This window comes from Merops nubicus, unplaced genomic scaffold (genome assembly GCF_000691845.1).
Source record: "Merops nubicus isolate BGI_N331 unplaced genomic scaffold, ASM69184v1 scaffold6591, whole genome shotgun sequence".
Lineage (NCBI taxonomy): Eukaryota > Metazoa > Chordata > Aves > Coraciiformes > Meropidae > Merops > Merops nubicus.
The window spans coordinates 7,327-27,001 of NW_008590242.1; the positions used below are offsets into that span (position 1 = coordinate 7,327).

A 19,675-nucleotide genomic window follows, 5' to 3' on the forward strand; every position below is an offset into this window, starting at 1 on the left:
CTGACCCGAAGGGTGACAGAAGCTCCCAGCAGAGCAGATGAAGCTGTGCTTTTGCAGCCTGGCTTCATTCCAGGCCACTATCTAGAGATTTAGTGGGAGTCATGAGAATCTGGTGTTTGGTTTTTGCCTGCTGAAGGAAGGAAGAGCTGAGGGTGTGGCCTGTTTGAACTGATATGCTCTGTTTATTAAACAGAAGACCCTATATATGCTGACTCATGTTTTTGAGTCTTACTATGCCTAAATGTGTTCTCCAAGAAATTAGTGAAATCTCCTATGGACTGCATAGATAGGTTCACTTCTTTTGAAGCCAGTGTTTTAATTGAGGAGTTTGAGCTGAGCAATGTCCTTCAAGGAGTTAGCATCCCATGCATTGTATCCCTGTGCTTCCTTTTTTTTATGGCATTATCCCCAAAATGTTTTGATAGAGAGAATATCTCTGTACAGCAAATACTGAAATGTGAAAACAGTGGAATCTGTTTATTTTCTGACAAAAAAAAATTATTTTATGATTTCTAACATGATTCAGTTAGCAAAGTTAGACCAAAACATCCTGCTGAGAAGAAAAATCTAAAGTAAAATCTAAAGTGTTCAGATGCCTGGTACACTTCTAGAGAATGAAGGAGTGTCTAATCTTGGTTTTAGCCTCCAAACTGAAGAAAATACAAACAAGCAAAATTTTTTTTCTTGTCAGCTGCAAATATTTGTTTAGCAGCTATTAAAGTGGATTTTTTCCAATTGGAATAGAGTATAGACTTGGAGTACATGATAGCAGCTTGTATCTCCATTTGATGATACTCAGGAGCACAACTTCAAGGTTATCTGTTGTATGGGTGTAGATGAGTCAGTAAGTTCCTTGTGGAAAACTTGTTCTTGATTTCAGGGGGTCAGAGTGTTTGACATGCACACGCAGCCTGCTGTTTACATTCTAACGCTTCCAATGTCCTGTGTTTTTCTGTGGCCACTACTTCAGGAAAAAAGTGAAAGCAGGGAATCTCATTTTCTTAAGTAATAAGGATTCAATTTTTTTTTTACTTTTTTTTTAGTTTGAGGTGTTTGTTTTTGTGTGTTTTTTTTTTTTTTTTTTTAGCTGTATGTACTACATATTCTTCACCTTCATGATTTGAGATGTAATTAGAGGCTTTGTAATATCCCACTGGTTTGAACACAACTCCTGCTCATAACATTTTATAATGAGTATATAGCTTATAAATAACATTTTGAAGGTGTAGGTTATACAGAGATAATTGCACAGCTGAAATGCATTGGCACAAGGCCAAAAGGCTAAGCACTTTCCACTATCCCTTCTAGATTGAATAACTTCATTTTATGTAGTGTATCATCAGAAATTGTTTTCATTACTCCCAGAGGGCAAATCAAGGTTAATAAAAGTCCGAATTTCAGATAACCCATGTGTGTTAATATTTGTGTTTTTAGAACCTTTCTTTTTCAACTACATTCCTTGTGGACTATGTATATGTGAATACAAGTACGTAGGTCATAGTTTCAGCTCATGTGTTTCTACAGTTTTGAACTGTTTCACCTCTCTGAGACAGATATCTTCTAAACACTTCTGTGAGAACCAGCAGGATTTTTCAAAATGAACAAAACAGACCATACTTGTTCCATTAAGCATAATTTCTCACATCCCCTGAGTCCCACCATCTTGGATCCCACGTGACCCACACAGCAGCCATTTGACTGACCCTCTTCAGTCCTTCAAACCAGTATTTGTGTATTCTCTTCTTTAAGTGTTATGCTAAATAGCATATTCTTCATACAAGGCAACCCAGTATTTTTTGGACTCTTAGGCAGTCTGAGAAACCCTGTGGTGAATTAGGTGAATTAGGGTGGTTCAGGGACTCGTGTTTTCAGAGGTGTTATCTTTCTTGCTTGGAGGATGTTTTTCGTCTATGAATTTGTCATTTTTTAAAAATCTATGTACTTTTATAGCATGAGGAATAGCTTTTGGCAGAATTATTCTATTGCTGATGTCTTCTATAAAAGAAAGGGACTTTTCACCTCAAGAATTAAATTACAGAATTAATAAATTGCTTTGTTGGTCTTAACATTAAATGAAAAAGTCTCACACCAGTTAGTCATTATCCTCAGTCTGTTAAGGGTCAATACTGAGAAAAAGCATTAGAAAAAAACAAAGAGAAGTCATAATTGAGAATGCTTGGAGAAAAAATAAATAATGTTACTGTTTATAAATCTGACCTGTTGCTTTTTCTTTTTTCTTTTTTGGATAAAACAGTGTTTAAACAATTATTCTTTACAGGTTATTGACATGCCAGAACACAATCCTGGAGATATGGGTGGAACAATGAGACTGGGGAAGAGGAGGACTGTTTTCAAAGCACAAAATTCTGTTTTAAGTAAGTTACATTTCTACTCTTACAACTTGCCTTCTGCTCTGTAGCATGGCAAAGCAAAAGTGGCAAAGCACATTTTGTTGAAGGACTGCGACCTCAAGCAGGCAGTTGGGCGATGGCTTCCCCAAGGTCATTCACACTGATCCTATTCCAGTCTACATTTACCCAGCATCAGAATGAAAAGAAAGAAATTACAGGCATCCAGTGCTTTAAATAAACAATGAGGAGACTGTTGAGGTATCTCAATGAAAATGCATGTTATGGTAGTTTAATTCATTATTTTCTTGGGAAGAGCAGAGCTTTTTCTTCCTGTATTTATCAGTTGACACATTGCGGACATGTGAACCAGGGCTTCTTGTTCTACCCCTGAAGAACTCACCCAGACTCCTACCCATCATACTCTTGCCAGACCTAAACATTGCTCGTCATTCCCTTGAGTTACCAGTAACCTCTGTCTTGTCTTGATGACGTTTGCCAGTTTGTATCCTTGTTCTAGCCAGACCCTGCTTAACTCCAGCCTCTCATCTGGCACTGCCCAAGGCCTAGCCCGAGACTGGTAGCAGTCTTGCCTTGGGAAAGCAAATTATTTATACTAGGAAAGGAAAATGATTTGCTGTATCAGGATGTTTCAAAAGGCAAAATAAAAGCAACTAGAATATCGAACAAATGATTCCGTTTGATCTGTGTGTGTTTTGAAATCAAGGAAGTGCTTGTCTCCTATTAATCATTCTATTGCATAGTAGTAATATTAATGATGCTGCAACTGTGTAAAAAGTGGATTCTTGTCCATTGATTAAATATAATATTATATAATGTTATCATATAATGATATATAATACTATTTTATAGAACAATATTATATGTTGTTCTATAATATTATTGTATTACATGTATAGTTATATAATGTTATTATATATTATTATGTAGCATGATTATAATATTATATTTAGCTATATTGAACTTATGGAATGTATCCTCATGAGCTTTTGAAAACTAACAACTACTTCAGCAGAAGACCAAAGTGTAATACATATGCACATTTAATGAAAAATCTGCCTTTCTAGAGATTGCTCATGCTAATGATCTGACTGACCTGGGTCATACTTTGCCTAGGTGTGGTATAGATATGCATATCACAATGTACAGATTGTTATGTGGCCTAAACACTTCTTGTAAAAGTTAATAAAAATTAACATATGTTGTAACTCTTGACCAGTATTATGGACTGTTTAGATCACCAGATTTATCAAAGACTCCAGAAAGCTCTGTTAGTTTACTCAGGATTCATGTTTCTAATGCTTTAAAACTTGAATGGAGATAATGGATTTTGAAAAGGCGATTCCTTAGAATTAACACACATACCATGCTTTGTAAAATTTTCATACTATCACACTACAGTCTTTCGATATCTTAGCAGTCTAGTTTTTGTACCAACCCCTAAGCAAGATAATAATCGTAATAACGCTAGGATAAATTGAGAGCAAAGTTTTACCTCTAACTGCATGCGTCTAACTTATTCACTGCTGCTCTGGAATTCCAAATTGGGAAACTATTCCAAACTGGGCTCTGAGAACTGCAGGAGTCGTTTGGGTAATGAAATCAGGAAAACAGGGGAAAACAATATTCTGTTTGTCATTGGAGGTGTTATGCCAGCTGCCATGCATAATGTGTTAAAATGGAACAGATGCTACTTTGCTGCACCTTTGCATACAACTGCTGTAAAACCCTCAAGGGATTTTATGTTGCTTGTTCACTCATACAGTTTTTATTTTATTTTGGGCTTTACAATTTAAATTAGTTTTAAGCGTGGCCTTCAGACTCTAGTCTACATAAGCTGTTTCTCGTCAAGGAATGTTGAATGTGAATACTGAATAAACTCAGGTAACAGTAAATTAAAAAAAAAAACTAGTCATCACTTAGAAAACCAGCAAGCTGGAGTGAGATGAATAGTGTCCTGTTATGCTTTGTGTGAAATGTTTTTGAGGTTTAAATTACAAGAAATAGTTGTAACAGCTTTAAAGTAACACATTAGCATTAATTTCTTTTTTGTTGTATATTCAGAGAAACTTTATGGTGATGAAATGTTTGTAGAGGAGCGACACAGGCATCGATATGAGGTAAGCACTGCTAATGTACTTTGTGCTCAACAGTTAATGCTTAATCCAGTTGTGTTTCTCTTGGTAGGCATGGTTCTACTTAAAGCCAATGGGAGATTTCTTATACAAGCATAACCCAAAATTTAGTAATGCTTAGATAGCAGGTCAGAAGGAACCTCTGCAAGTCTTTTGGTCCAACTCCTTGTTTGGAGCTGAGCCAACTTCAAAATTAGATAAGGCTGCACAGGATTTTGTCCTATCTAGTTTTGAATCTCTGTGAAGGGAGAGATTCCACAACATTTTTTGACAATCTGTTCCAGTGCTTAACCACTTCATTGTGAACCCTTTTTCCCCTTATACCTAATGAGACATTTCCTTGGGCAGTTTGTCTTTTCTCTACAGTCTGACTCAAAACTTCTTTATACCATCCCATTAGATACTTGAAGTCAGCAATGAGATCCTCTCTTTGCTTTCTCCAGGCTGAACAAATCCAGCTTGTCCAGTTTCTCCTCCTATGTTGCATGTGGTCCAGCCCTCTAGCCATCCTAGTTGGACCTCCTATGGACTCGCAACATTTTGTCAATCTCTTCCTTGTACTGAGGGCCAGAAACTAGACACAGTATCACGTAGGTGTTTGTGCAATTGTTCAGTAGTGGGGAGTAAAGCAGTGTACTTTTTCTGTGGTAGAGAGGGTGCAGTGTCTTAGGAAAATGGTCTTTAAGAGTGATGCCAGAGAATACCTGACTTCCTGTTAAGTATTTGAAAGGCTTATAATCCTTAAATGCAGTACTCTGTGGCTGATTTGGCTTATTTAAAGGCTTAGAGTGTGTTCAGGTAGTGCACATTCTTTTGTAGCCTAAATATAGGCAGACTTTAGGCATATACAACTCAGAGGCTAATACAGATCATTGGCTTCTTACCATCCAACTCTGTAGGCCCCTTATATAGTTCACCTGCTCTGTTTGAGAACATCTGAGCAAAGGTGACTGTGTACATTCAAAATACATTTATTCAAGGAGATGGGCAAGAGCTGGACTCCTAGAGTTATCTCTGAGAGTTCAGAACGGGCCTGACTTCGACTGTATCTCCAGAGGAGCCTGAGCTGTGACATATATGCATGCTACAAACTGATGAAAAAAATGTTAAAGTTCCTGGAAAAGCTGGGAGGAGAACATCATGGTGGTGAAGGTTCTCAAAGTTTGAGTGTTAACTGAGTGGTTAGAACATCACCAAGGAAATTAAACAGCTCACTACAGAGCTCCTCAGTTTGAAGGAGGAGCTGAACCACAGCTTGTGTCATAACCACTGAAATGCAGTGTTCTAAGAGGTCAGTCTTTACAGCTGTTGGAGTGGAACATTTTGAAAATGAGGAATGCAAGCTGCTCAGAATCATGAGGACAGCAAGCAGAAGGGTCCCTGACTTTAGTCTTTAGCATGTTATGTAGTAAGTTTGAAAAATACTGATGCATCTCTTTATTAAATAAAGCGTGCCCACTTTTACAAAGTTATGCCAAAGAGTATAACAAGAAAGCAAAACTCCCAACTCTTTTCTCAATTCTTTTCATTCTTGTATGCACACTAAAAACATTACAATTAACTACTGTTGTTTTTGGATTTAACAAATAAATAGACCTACAATTACTATTACTTTAAATATTTCAGGTGAACCCAGAATTGACTCACTGCTTTGAAGAGAAAGGTTTGAAATTTGTTGGCCATGATACAGAAGGGAACAGAATGGAAATTATTGAACTGGAAAGTGAGTGCCTTATTTGTCTGTAGTACTTCCTGAATCTGTTAAAACCATGTAAACTGTAGGTTGTTAAATGGCATGTAGACACAATATTTAGCTGCTGTAGCCAAGATCCTGTTAGGGGATGCTACTGACCCCACCTGTGTATTACAGTGGGTGAAGGTTCAGAGAATGACAGGAGAAGTGTTAATCTTCTCAAGGATTGTGTGTGTATTTGCTTGTCAGGGTGATACATGCTACTTGTACAAAAGGTCATAATTCTAGCTCAGTGGGATTTGGCTATGTAGAATCATAGAATGATGTGGGAGGTCATCTAGTCCAACCCTCTGCTTCAACACGTGACTGTCTTCAAATATAAATCAGATTTTTGAAAGCTGTATCAGTCAATTTTTTAATATCTCCAAGTATGGTACTGGTTGGACTTTAAGCACTCGCCACTACTCTTTGAACCCAGCAGTCCAGCCATTTTTTAACAGATTTTGTATCTACCTGTAATCCATAGCTTCCAACTTCGGTGCTAGGAAATAATTTCAAAAGCCTTGCTAAGGTTAGGATAAAAGGTATGCTCCTGCTCTCCCAACATCTGAACATCTGAAGACGTTAGTCCCAAGCTTGTTATGCCTAGTTGTCTTCCTGTCTTTCCTGTGTCTGGAAATGCCTTGGAGGAGGTTTTGTTTCATAATCTTGCCATAAACTGAGGTTAGGCTGACTGTTCTGTAGTTCCTTGGATCCTAGTTTTTGTCTGTCTTGAAGAAGGGCATGGTGACTGCCTCTTTCCAGTCATCAGGGACCTCGCATCATTGTGTTGGTGTTTTAAAGAGCAAAACCAGCTTCACGATGATGTTGGTCTGCTCCCTAAGCAACCTCAAATATTCTTAGTCAAGTCCCAATAACTAATACATGTTCAGTTTGCTTCAGTATATGAAATATGTATATATGCAGTATAACCAAAGTATTAAACATCACTGGAATATATTACCTAGGGAGGCTGTGGATTTCTCTAACCTTGAAGATAAAGACCTTCAAAACTTGACCGGACAAAGCTGTCAGCAACCTGATGTAACATTGAACTTGACACTGGTTTGAGCAGGAGTTGGAACTAGAGACCTCCCAGTGTGCCTTCTCATCAATTTGTGCCTCCTTCTCTCCAGAATTTTGAAAATTAAATAGAAAGCAAGTTCCTTTCTTTCACAGAAGTGACTGAGATCGATGAGAGTTTGATACTGTGGAAACCTGGTAGATTTGGACTACTTTACCCAATAAGACTTCATGTCTTTTCTAAAATGTTCTGAAATAAAAAGGAGCTACACTGCATAGGTTTATTGAATGCTACACAAAGTATCTCCTAGAAACAACCCCTTTGATTTTGCTTGTTTCTTTGATTAACTCATTGCTGTGAAGTCACTCTTGGCGAGATGAATACCAAGCATCTGAAGATGCAGGCTGTCTTACAAGATGATTTTTCTTATGTGACATAACCTGATTGGCAACCTAATTGCCATGAGATAAGATAAACTCTAGGCCCAGAAACACAAAGTTATAAGAATATGATAATTCTTCAAATATGGACTGTTGTTTGTGACATGATGCTCCTAATACTCCATGGTATGCTGAAGAACAGCGCTTTAATTTTGAACCAGTGTTTGAATATAGACACCTACTTAAAATGTCAAGCAACTGCACCACAGAGAGTAACCTGAGAGAGGATATATGTGAATTCATAAACTACTAATTTTCATGGTGTTCTTTGCTTCATTTGTTCTTGATATATTACCTCTGTTACTCGTACTGGTGTTGGGAGGCCATTTAGTCTGCCCTGCGTGAAACAACTTCTATAGACAGTATCATGAAATCAATCGGGCAGGATTTTTAAATTGCATGTTACTGTGAAAAGAATAAAAGCAGCAGCAAAACCTGGAATTATCTCACAATGGGCTGCAAGGAGACTGCGATTACCAAAGAAAAACAATCATCATAGAGAGGAAGGTGGGTTACAGCAGAAGCACGGAAGTAACAGTACACCAGGTAGCTTAGGCAAAGCTTTTAAGCAGAATATCTCCATAGGAGTTATTTGATGCTTTTGTCACTGTGTTGTCTTACAGCTTTAAAGAACTTGAATTGTGTGGTAGAGAGAAAAAAGTTATGGGGTAAAGTTGAGGATCCATATTCTCTTTAAGGCATAGCATCAGAGGAGAGCAGTAGCTCTTCATAGAAGTAAGACCAAACTTTCTTCTTATCACTTATTCTGTCCTGCAGAGAAGTTCCTTGAATGTTTGGCATTATTTTGGAAATTGTTAAACCAGAAGAGATTTGTGGTTAATTTTGTCTAGTGTCCTGGCACTAGAAATGGTTAATGTTAGCTCCTTTAAAACAACTTTCAAAGAAGGAACAGACTGCACAGTGTGGAAAAGTACAAAAACATCTTTCCATTCAAAGAGGACAGAAGGGTAACAGAAGCAGTAGTAAAAAGGGACTTTGATTGGGAAACAGAGCTGGAGATTTAAGAGAAGATGAAGCAACGTGGCTTGTATGGCTTAGCAGGCAGAGTTGAATGATGTCATACAAGTGTCATCCTTAGTCACACAGGCCAAATAGCAGGAAAGAAGAGCACCGTAAGAAATGGATATGAGTTGGCTGTAACAAAGATGGCCTGTGAATTAGGAAAAGGTTTCTAAGCAAAAGGAGACAGTATCAGAAGAGCTTTCTAGTGGTAGCAAAAAACCTAGGAGGTGTTACAGCAGAGCCTTGACCCTTTATGTGTGAAACTACACGAAGTAGCTGCATTCAATAACAGGGATTCAATAACTCAGTGTCCCAGGAGATCCCTTCCAGGCCTAATTATTTGAAGTTTGCTTTCTCCAATTTTCTCTGTATATTGGTTTCATATCCATCTCTTAGTGTGTAAATAGTTGGTGTATGGTAATGCTTGGTCTTTTAGGAACTGTTTTATTTTCCCCCTCACATATGTATGGGTGTGTGTTCTGAATATATATGCATAAATAAATATTGGAAACCAAACTATGAAAATAACATGATGGATGTAGACATTGTGGTTGTTTCCCCTCTCCACTTACATGTCGGTACAGGTTTATTGTTCAGCTTTTAATTACATCATTGTGCACATTAAGGTTGAATCACAGGGTGATTTTTTTCCTTAATTTGCCTTACTAACTTTCTGCCTCTGTTGTCGGTTACTTTTTGTGGAAAAAGTTAAGGATGCTGGTACCTTGCTCTTGAATTCACACATGCTGATCTGGCTTCATCATTCTTGTGTGGAATATTCAATAAACTTTTTTCATAACAATCATTCTACATCTTACTTACTATCTTTTCTTTGACATCTATCTTGTAGATCACCCGTATTTTGTGGGAGTTCAGTTCCACCCAGAGTTTTCCTCAAGACCTATGAAACCTTCGCCTCCATACCTTGGACTGTTGCTAGCAGCAACAGGGACACTCAATGCATACCTGCAGCGTGGATGTAAATTGTCTCCGAGGTAATCTTTCTTACTTACTTGCCTGCAGTTTGACAATCACATCCTTCAATTCAAAAGTCCAGAAGAGGAGAAGGAGTTTTTCATGTATTGATTTACTTGTTCCTGTTTGTGCCTGACATAAACCCTGGTGTAAAACTATCTGTAAGCAGTAACCACAGTTCCTGACTTCCTCCTTTTCAGAGTCTATTTGTGTTTAGGCCAAATCCATATATTATAAGCAGAAAGAAGCAAAAAGCCTTTAGTAAATTCACATGGCTGGTGGCCTCCTGTGTTAACTTTCGTTACTGCTAGATTCACAGGGAGATTTGCTAGAGGATCAAGCAATGAAGTGCAATTCTTACCTAGCTGTATTTCAGTGATGATAGTAACAAAAACACCTTGATTGTATTTTACAATAGCCAAATAATTGTCATCTACCAGAGATGGGCCTGAACAAAACAGATGGAATATCTTTAGATTTACAGAAGGGTTTGGATCTAGATCAAAATCAGATGGTTCAACCAAACTAAAATAATTTGTCCCAGTTGCCTTGGACACAGAATTCTTAATTTATTGAATGCAGTAATAGTTTTTAGCCAGTGTTAAATCAATTCTTTTTTATTTTGATGGTATCAGTAACATTTACAATTTTATTACAATAACAAGAATAAAGAGGTCAGAGGGAAGCCTAGGGTTTGGAGGGAAGACAATAACAAAAATGAAAATTAAAAAACTGTTTGAAAAAAAATCACAGTGATAACACAGAATAGCTCCAACTCTAGCTTACTGGCTTTTCCTCTAAAAAAGGCACCAAACTTAATAGTTTTGTGGGGTTTTCTTTCTTTGATCATTGTTTTCTATATAAAACGAGGTCCTTTTCTTAAGCAAGAAGTTTAATTCAGGTTTCAGTAGTAATGGAAAATAGCCAAGCCAAGACCAGCTCAATCTATTTTGGTACCCTGCTCCTTGTGAGTATCAGATGTCTTTCACAAATGCACTTCATCTTTACTCATCCTGGACCATTGTACAATGACATACATTGAGAATTTCTCTCTGATATGCAAACTACAACTTGATCAAAATACTCCTATTACCTTAGTCTGTCATGGTGTTGTCATTTGAGGAACCAGAACACATGGTTATTAGCAACTGTAACATTATCTACCTTTTGAAATTTGTGCCAGTGCCTTACACAGGTCAAATTTTGGTGGTGTTTGTCAGAAGGGAGTCTTCAAGTACAGTGATCGTCAGTCCTTTGCTCTTGTGGGCACTCTTTGCCTCACAGTTCATCTTGTTTCCCAGGGCCCAGTTTCCTTTCTTTTACTGCTTCCTCCCACAAGTATATCTATTCGTCTCTCTGAGATAAAGCAAATTTATTTTTTTTTGAATGAGTGATCTGTGTGTGTCCTGCTAATTTAAAGTCCTTTATATATTACAGCAAATGTTTTTCTAACCTTGACTTTGTTTCAGCAAGTACTGAACAAGTACACTTACTGAATTAATCAATAAAAATGTATAACCAGCTCTTTTTTTCATGTTCATACAATAATTTCCTACCAACATTTAAACATTCAAAAATTCATACCCCAAAACTTTATATATAAAAATAGAATTTTTTACCATTTATTTAGTTACACAGCAATCAAGCAAACCCCTCTGTCTTGAGAAGGAGCATTGGAATAGAAAAAGCATTTTGAGCCTAAAAGAGGAGCATTTTGCAGGGAAGAATGCTCAGGAGGGAATTTCAGTGGTAATTACAGCACACCCACTCATATTAATATATCCACCTGCTGAGTGGAAAGGATTTCCAATTTAAATCTTTTAAACTGCAATGCTAGTGATTTCATTGAACAGTAAAGCTAAGGCATGTCTGAACAATACTGAAACAAATCTGAGGAGAGGATTTTCTGTGCATGTCATCCAGCACTGCCTACGTGAATTGTAGTCATGCTGTTGACTACAGCAAAGATGTAACCTGAAAGAGAATTTCTGGAGGCCAACAAGTTGAGCAGATTACCTAAACTAGGCTATTAAAAGCACTAAAAGGGGAGTTTATAAGTCCCGAGAGAAAAGGAAATACATATTTCAGCATGAGATTGTCAACAGGAAATCATTACTCCAGAACATTCAACAGCCCCATAATTAGGATGCAGTTTTAGAACATCTGACACCTGGACAGAAGCCCTGGCTTCTAAGGAAAGCAAACAATAAATTTAAAGATGCATCACACCTCACAGGAGAGTGCCCTAAATAAATAGAAGTGAATAAACCTTCTTTTAAATTTTTGGGAGTCCTAGTCTGGTAGACAGTCTGAGAGTGCTTTACACATAGGCATGAGCATTACCTGGTTCAAGACTGGGATGTATCCTGTGGGGTATGCTTAGTTCTCAGAATCTTTGGTGTGTACAGCGACAGTCAAGAACTGAGCAAAGGACCAGAGTAACTCAATGATGAGTTACTTACCTGAACTAGTAGTTGGGCACCTAATTTGCCTCTGTGGTTTCAGCCTTCTGTGCTATATGGCATGAGTGCCTAGCCATCAGACAAAGCCATGCACTTCAGTTCCTTGTGAATGCTTTTAAATCATGACCTTTTCAAAATCCTTCCATGGAAATACTGCCGTCACCACTTCGTATGGAGCTGAGGAAGGTGAGAGGTTACATGTTCCATTTTAAAGAACAGAGAAGACCTGAACCACAGGAGACCATCAGAGTGTGTAGAATACCCACAAATAATGCTGCTGTTTAAGAGGGGAAAAAAGAACAAAACAAAAACAAAACAATTTTAATAGAAAACTAGTAATAAACAGGGGAACTTCACATGTAATGTTGTTTGTTTTACTGAGTCTTACAGAGTTTAATTTGGAAAAAGCAATAAAAGGTGACTTATCTTGGGGAACAGTGTCGTGTGGATTGCAAAACCACTGATGTACAGTAAAGACATGTTGCTGGTTTTTTTTCCCCGTAGCGAGTTTAGCATCAGCAAGCTTTATTTCTTCTTTCCTCTCCATCAACATCTTTATTAATGGCCTGAAAGAGTAGGCAACAGTACATTACTGATATTTGTAAATAACATCATTTAAATAAGAGCTGAAAGCGCTATTCAGAACAAAGTAAAAACATAAAAATATATAAGGAATTTAGAAACCTGTGCTGAGAGTAATGAGATCATGTGTTTCTTTGGAGGAAGAGGGTAAGCAGCTGAAGATAAATAAACACAAATATCCAGTAGATGGGAGGAAATGGAAGGAAATAAGAAGTGAACGATGTTCCTAGGTGAGAAAGTGTGGGCAAATAGGACTACTGTGGATGTAAATTTTCGCAAGTCATTAATGAATATGCTAATGTAGGGCACCAATCCGATGCCATCTAGTCAGAGGACTCTGTTAAAGTTCTGGGCAGGTTATAAGTAGGTGATGACTTATGAGTTGCATTCAGAGACAGGGAACAAAAGTGGTGTGTTGCATAAAGGAAGAAACCTTGCAAGATTTGCCCGTGTGGTGTGTACTGCACAAACATGGTCCAGCTGTCTCCCAAACCAGCTCTGTAGGCAGGTTTGTGCAAGCACCTACAAACAGAATAGGAAGCAGGCTGTGTGACGTGCTGGTGTACAAGGGACAAAGGAAATACAGGCAGGGCTGTCTCTGGTGTCCCCTGTACATTGTCCTCAATGAGAAACAAATCTGGTGCAGCATCATATTTCTGCCATTTGTCCAATCCAGACATTTCAGAGGAGAGTGAAGGAAATCTTGTGAAGACTGAAGAGAGCAGCACGAGAGGGGCTGCTGCACATAAGATGACCATCCAGGAGCCAGGGGTAACAACTGTACTAGTAGAGGTTGTGTCCTCACCAGCAGGAGTGAGTGCCACAATTGCCAAAAAAGGCAAGGGAGCTGGTTCCAGTGACAGCCACTGTGTCCTACAGCCAGTCCAGTGCAGAAGTGCAAAGTGGTGAGTTAGGTCTGAAGTCAATCCAGTAAGTCCCAGTTAACAAGTGACTACGCAGATGGGTACAGGTGTGCCTGTGCATAGCTCAGGCAAGGACTGGGGGCCAAGGCTCCTGGGCTCATGGGTGGACACCCCAGGTGAGGATAGTCAGGGCCACTAAGACCGACTGGTGCCCTCAGAGCTCTTACAGAAAACTACAGAAAAAGTTTTAAAGGAAATCCTTTCTCAACCACAGTGATGAATTTAGTAAGGTTAGTTGTGGCAGTTACTTGGTCATTTTAATGTTAGATGTTTACACTGAAGACACTTCTGAGCTAACCACCCCAAGTCTTTTCTGTGGTTGCTAAGTGAATATGCACTTCAAGGGAACCAAGTAGCTCATCATAATGGTTGAGTGGGTCAGAAGCATTATACCCTACAAATGCCTGTTTCTCTCCATTGCTGTAAGAAGCTGGTGGTTAAGTATCTCAGATGAAGATGTCTAAAGCTGAGTTAATTGATTCCCGTGCATGCGATTCAGCTGAGAGGTTTTATAACAACCAGATGCGCTTTGGCATCTCGGTTGTTATTTCTGCTGGGTCCTAATAAAACCATTCTCCTAGATCCACTTATGCGAGTGCAGATGTCTGGCAGGTTGGAAGTGAGGAGTCTGAGGTATGTGCTACTATGTGAATTAGAGATTCTTTAATAAAATGATGTTTCATGACAGCTTAGGATCGTGTAACAATGGTGTTCATAAATTATATGCGATCATTGTTACGATCATATGGCAATCATAAAAGTATGCACTGAGCAATATGGGTGACTGCATTTTTAACTTGCACAATCAAATATGCGTTTATTTTAAGTAATGTTTTAATGACTATAATAATTTTAATAGTTCAGCTTTATATGCAGAGAATAAATAACAATAATTGACAGATTTCTTTTTGCTAGGTTCTCAAAAGCTGTAGCAATTCTTTATTTTAGACAGCGGTAGCCTGTAGTAAATGTAATGGCATTTGTCTTTAATTTGCATTGAGAAAGAAGTGAACTTAGCTTGGCTTCTGCCTTTGCAGGGAAAAGTATTACTGTAACAGTTGTTTCAATTGCTTACATTTCTGGAAGAGGACTTTTTTGTCAATGCTACATTAAAAAAAGGATGAAGGAAGCCCCTCTGAACTGTGTCAAATCCTTTGTTTTTTACAAAATGTTGATCTGTATTTTCCAAATGAAACAAACAGAATGTTCAAGGAGTACCTATTTTACAGCTGCCTGTGTTTTTTAGAACATTGAAAGCATACAATACTTGAGCAGCTGTTTGAGAAACAGAGGTTTAAAGTGATCTTCAGTCTTAATTCTTCTTATTCTTAATAGCTGAGATTGGCTGCTAAGGTGATCCATTCCAGCTTCATACCAGATATTGACTGCCTTCTTTATCATACCTATAGAGGATCTTCTCACCTTGCCTCTTTCCGTGCTTTAGATTGATGCGTAGGAAAAGTACAATGGTGCCTCTGTCAGTGGAGCAGAGAGACATGAAATGGGCATGAATTTAGCAATAATGCAGCACATGCAAGAGAAAGCTCTTTTATTGGTTATGTCTTGAGGAGACAGGGATTTGAGGATGAGTGAAATTTATTCCTCAACAGAACTTGCTGCAGTCAGGGAATATATTACAGTTCACTGCAGAGTGAAATGCAATCTATGTACTGGTTGATATTTCATTTTACAGTTATTTCTGTTAACTACAGAAGTGCCCAAAATTCTTGAAGACTGAAGTGACTGACTAGATGCAGTGACACTGCATACTCTGAGTTTTGTTGTTTTCCTCTTGGCCATATCTTTATACTCCAGATCCCTGGGGGGAAAAAAAAAAAAAAAAAGATGGAATTGAACTGCTGTGGTGGCCTTAGATCTGGTCACTGGTTCCTTTTTGTTGAATTCTACTGTTGGAAGAATTGTTACAAACAAGATGAAATAGGTGTCAGGTTCCTGCCCAAGATAATTACTAATTAATTTGTACACAAACTGAGGGGAAACTTGCTGAGGGAAACGTGAGGTTGTTTTTTTCCATTGAGGGCTCAGCATGAGAAAGCATTTCATAAAGGAAAAGCCAGGCTAATTTGATTTACCACAACCACCACTTTCATAGCCAGGACATTTAAGTATGGTTACCTTAATGCTAGCAACTGTGAGCCCAAAATAGCCATTTGGGTTTTGCGTTTAATATCTCTGTAGCAACTCAGTGCGATTTAGAAAGAAGCACACATTTATTCCAAAGAGAGGCTGATGACTCACTTGTGGTTAATACCACCTGGAGCTTTTCTTCAGATTACTCATCAGTTGAATTCAGTTCATATCACAGTAAATGTTAGGAACTGGACATCGAAAGTGTTTTGAAGCTCTAGCACCCAGGTGCATATATGCCAAGATTCAGGAGTCCCTGTTTCCTTTCAAATCTACTGACAGCTTAACTCTTAGGTTCAGGTTTCCTTGGAGCCTGTTAACACACTAGCTTCTGGGGATGCTTAGAGTTATTCAAACTGTGAGACTGACAGTCACCGGAGTGGAGCCTCAGGGATGATCTTTCCCTCGGTATTTCCCCTACCTTTTTCTCCTACTGTGTCATGTCTGTTAGAGATAAAACTGACTTCCACCCAATGGGACAGCCCTAAAGTAAGGGAGACCATGAGGTGCTACTGCAAAAGTCAAGAATGTGATGACAAATGCCATTCTTGGGAATATGGAGTCAAATCTTGTATTAAATTGGGCAGTGTGGGAACAGGAACGAAATGGTCATTGGCCAAGTAAGTGTTTTAGACTCTGGGCTAGTGGCTAGCCAAGTGACCCTCAGTTTCTGTAAACTGGAAACAGGCCTGAGAAGTTGGGGTGGTAAGTCAGTGAAATGACAGAAGCATCCAGCATTATGTGACAGCTTCTACGGGCGAATGCTTCTAAAACCTGTGTCATTGAGGGGGGGAGGACTCGTGATGAGAGTGTTGGATGAGGATCAGCACCTTTCAAGAGGTGAAACTAGGGCGTTCTCCACTTACCTCATTGGTCCCTGGGGATTTTTACTTAAGCATTTGTCTCCCATACTGTGTTGTATATGGAGGGTGAAAAAAAAAAGTTCTTTGAAGAATTTGGGCTCAAACTAGGGCTGTTATGAGATTACGCAGTTCTCTGCCAATCATGTTTGCCCTCTGTTCAATGCCCAATTTTTGCTATTTTACTGTGATGTGGAAATGCAAAACTGTTTTAATAATACTGAATTTTTATTCCATGTTTCCATGGGTACTTTCAGGAAGATGTAAGTACAACATTGGTAATGTTGTGTTTGTGTGCATCTGGCATGCTTGATCATACTGTTAACAACACTTTCCTCACTTGGACTGTGGAATTGTTTGACAGCTGGTGAAATGATCAGATTGAGCGTTTCTCACTGGCCTGATACGACACACACTTCATAAGAACTGCATCAACAGCATGCATGTCATAGAATCACAGAAGGGCTTGGGTTGGAAGGGGCCTTAAAGATTATCTAGTTCCACCATTCTGCCACGGGCAGGGACACCTTCCAATAGACCAGACTGATCAAAGCCCCATCCAGCCTGGCCTTGGACACTTCCAAGGAGGGGGCATCTACAGCTCCTCTGGGCAGCCTCTCTTCCAGTGCTTTGCCACCCTCACAGTGAAGAACTTCTTCCTTACATTGAATGTAAATCTACTCTCTTTCAGTTTCAAGCCATTACCCCTTGTCCTGTCACCACATGTCCTTGTGAAAAATCCCTCCCCAGCTTTCCTGTAGAAAGGCTGCCATAAGATCTCCCTGGAGCCTTCTCTTCTGCAGGCTGGACAACTCCAAGCCTCTCAGCCTGTCCTTGTAGGAGAAGTGCCCCTACAGGAAGAAAGGAGCATCAAGAAAAGGCAGGATGCTGTAAAGTCTTAACCGTTGTTAGAACAACTGGAATATCTGCTCTGTCTTGTACAGAATTTGGCATTGTGATTTGCTGTAACTGCGGGATGCTTTCCTAGCAGTCAGAGGTAGATATTTAAGAATATGATTGTTGGTGCTACTCCTCTTGTCCTACCGTATTAAATTGGCTGTGGTTTTACTTACTCTTTGATTTTATTTTTATTTTTTTTTGAAGAAGATAGGGTGAAATTCAGGCTACAAAGCAGTGCTCAGTAACAAGTACCAGTAACTGAGTGCAGTTAGTTCGCTGTTGCACATTTGATCTAAATCAAAGATCTCCAACTGCAGGGTTACACAGTTGCCCTTGAAACATTGCACAGCAGACAGTCACTGTGGATCCACTGATAAGGCCGTGTCTGTGTGGGTCACGGGCTGATGATGTGCTTGATGTCTCAGTGGGAGATTGTGCCTGGAGGTAGGAAGCGTGATGTAACTGAGATCCTGGTGGCTGTGGATGGTAAAGGTGGATGTGATGAGTGAGGTGTGTCAAGACAGGCATGCAGTGGCTGGAGTAGAGTGAGTACCCAAGGCTGGCACTGAGGTACCCACACAAACAAGGTCTGAGATCCCCACCTGTACTGTGTTATCCATAAGACGTGCTCTGCAGTGTCACAGAACTGGCCAGATCTACTGCTGCTCAAATGTACTTGTCAGTCTTCCGAGCTCACTTTGCTGGCTTCTGATTTTGGGAGATTCAAGTACCCGGACAACAGGTTGCAGAAGTGAAGTGTAGTAGGGGGAGGCTGAGGCTGGATGTTCTTCTGAAGAGTTGCACTTAAGAGTTAAGATAAACCTGGAGACCCAATAGACATCACAGCTGACTGAAAATGTGATTTGTGGGCACTTCTTTCTCTCAGTTGCTGTGGTGATTCCTGTTCTTCACTGCTTCCTTGTTCTGGCCACTTGTAAAACGATCACTTGCATGGCATTTTGTTCCGTGAAAATTGGTCTCTCAGGAAACAGCAGAAGGGGACAAAACCTCAGGGAAAACTGTGGAAAAATCATGGTCACAGGCACGCAGTACCAGCAAACTCTGTAGTATGATAGTAGTAAAATGTAGTGTAGGAGCCAAGCAAAAAGAAATGGAACATACTGTTTACCAGGTGGAATGTTTTTTTCTCTTCAAGTCTTAGACTCTCAAACTGAGCCCAGTCCTGCAGAGGAGGAGGTAATTCTAAAACACCAAAATTGAACATGAGCTTAAAGTAGTTTTCTGGAAATTAATTACATTTGAGGAAAGTGTTGGTCATACGCATCACATGGGTTTGAGGGTTTGATATAAAATACTTGTTTTAGGTCCTTCTGACTGTGTATTGCTTTTAACAGTGACAGCTACAGTGACCTCAGCGATGACAGCTCTCCAGAAAAAGAGTTTCCTAATTCAGAAATGAGCTGAAACGATTGTATGAGATCACAAAAATGGATGATGCTATTGAGGTAAACTGATTCGTTTTGATACTGCTGTATGGCATTTCTTTCTTCTAGACTTAAAAAGGAGACAAAGTTATCTTGATTCTCCCTTGTGTTTCAAATCCCACTGGAGAGCTTAGGTTTTCTTCCTTGCCTGCAGCACTTAATTGTTTTCCTTTTCTGCTGCTTAACTCTGAAATTGTGCTGTTAAAGTCTGCCAAGTGTTTTGGGTACAGCTTATATGTAGGACGCTGTACAAAGTCAAGTTTTGAAGATAAAATGAAAAAACATTTTTAAATTGTTTTAGTCTTTTAGTTACTTTGTAAGTTGGGATCACTTGAGTACACTGACGTGACTTTATTTTGCATTTTCACCTGTAATTGCTTTTGATGCATTGATACATTGAAGGCATTCCAAGATAAATACTTGGATGTAATCTGTGCAGTAATGAAGGTACAAACATATTCTGTAAAATCCTAACTTTGTTATCTTTGGTTTGGTTTTGCCAAAGTGCTGTTGGGATTGGTTGTTTTTTTTGCCTGTAAACATGGTAGCCAAAGATTTCTGTTTAGTCTGGAGGTTATATTTCCTGATATTTTACCTGATCTCTGTGGGGTCGGGTCTGAATCTTAGTCTTGCATTATTTTCCATAACACAATACAT

General features: G+C 39.0%; 1 protein-coding gene across 1 annotated transcript; it reads left to right on the forward strand.

Moving 5' to 3' along the window:
* Positions 1-2,284: 2,284 nt before the first annotated feature.
* Positions 2,285-19,039, forward strand: LOC103782115 (CTP synthase 2-like). Its single transcript, XM_008949859.1, has 5 exons — positions 2,285-2,375; positions 4,434-4,489; positions 6,131-6,227; positions 9,574-9,718; positions 18,929-19,039. Exons 1-5 carry the CDS (start codon positions 2,288-2,290, stop codon positions 18,996-18,998), a joined length of 456 nt encoding a protein of 151 aa, XP_008948107.1. The 5' UTR covers positions 2,285-2,287; the 3' UTR covers positions 18,999-19,039.
* The last annotated feature ends 636 nt before the right edge of the window (positions 19,040-19,675 follow it).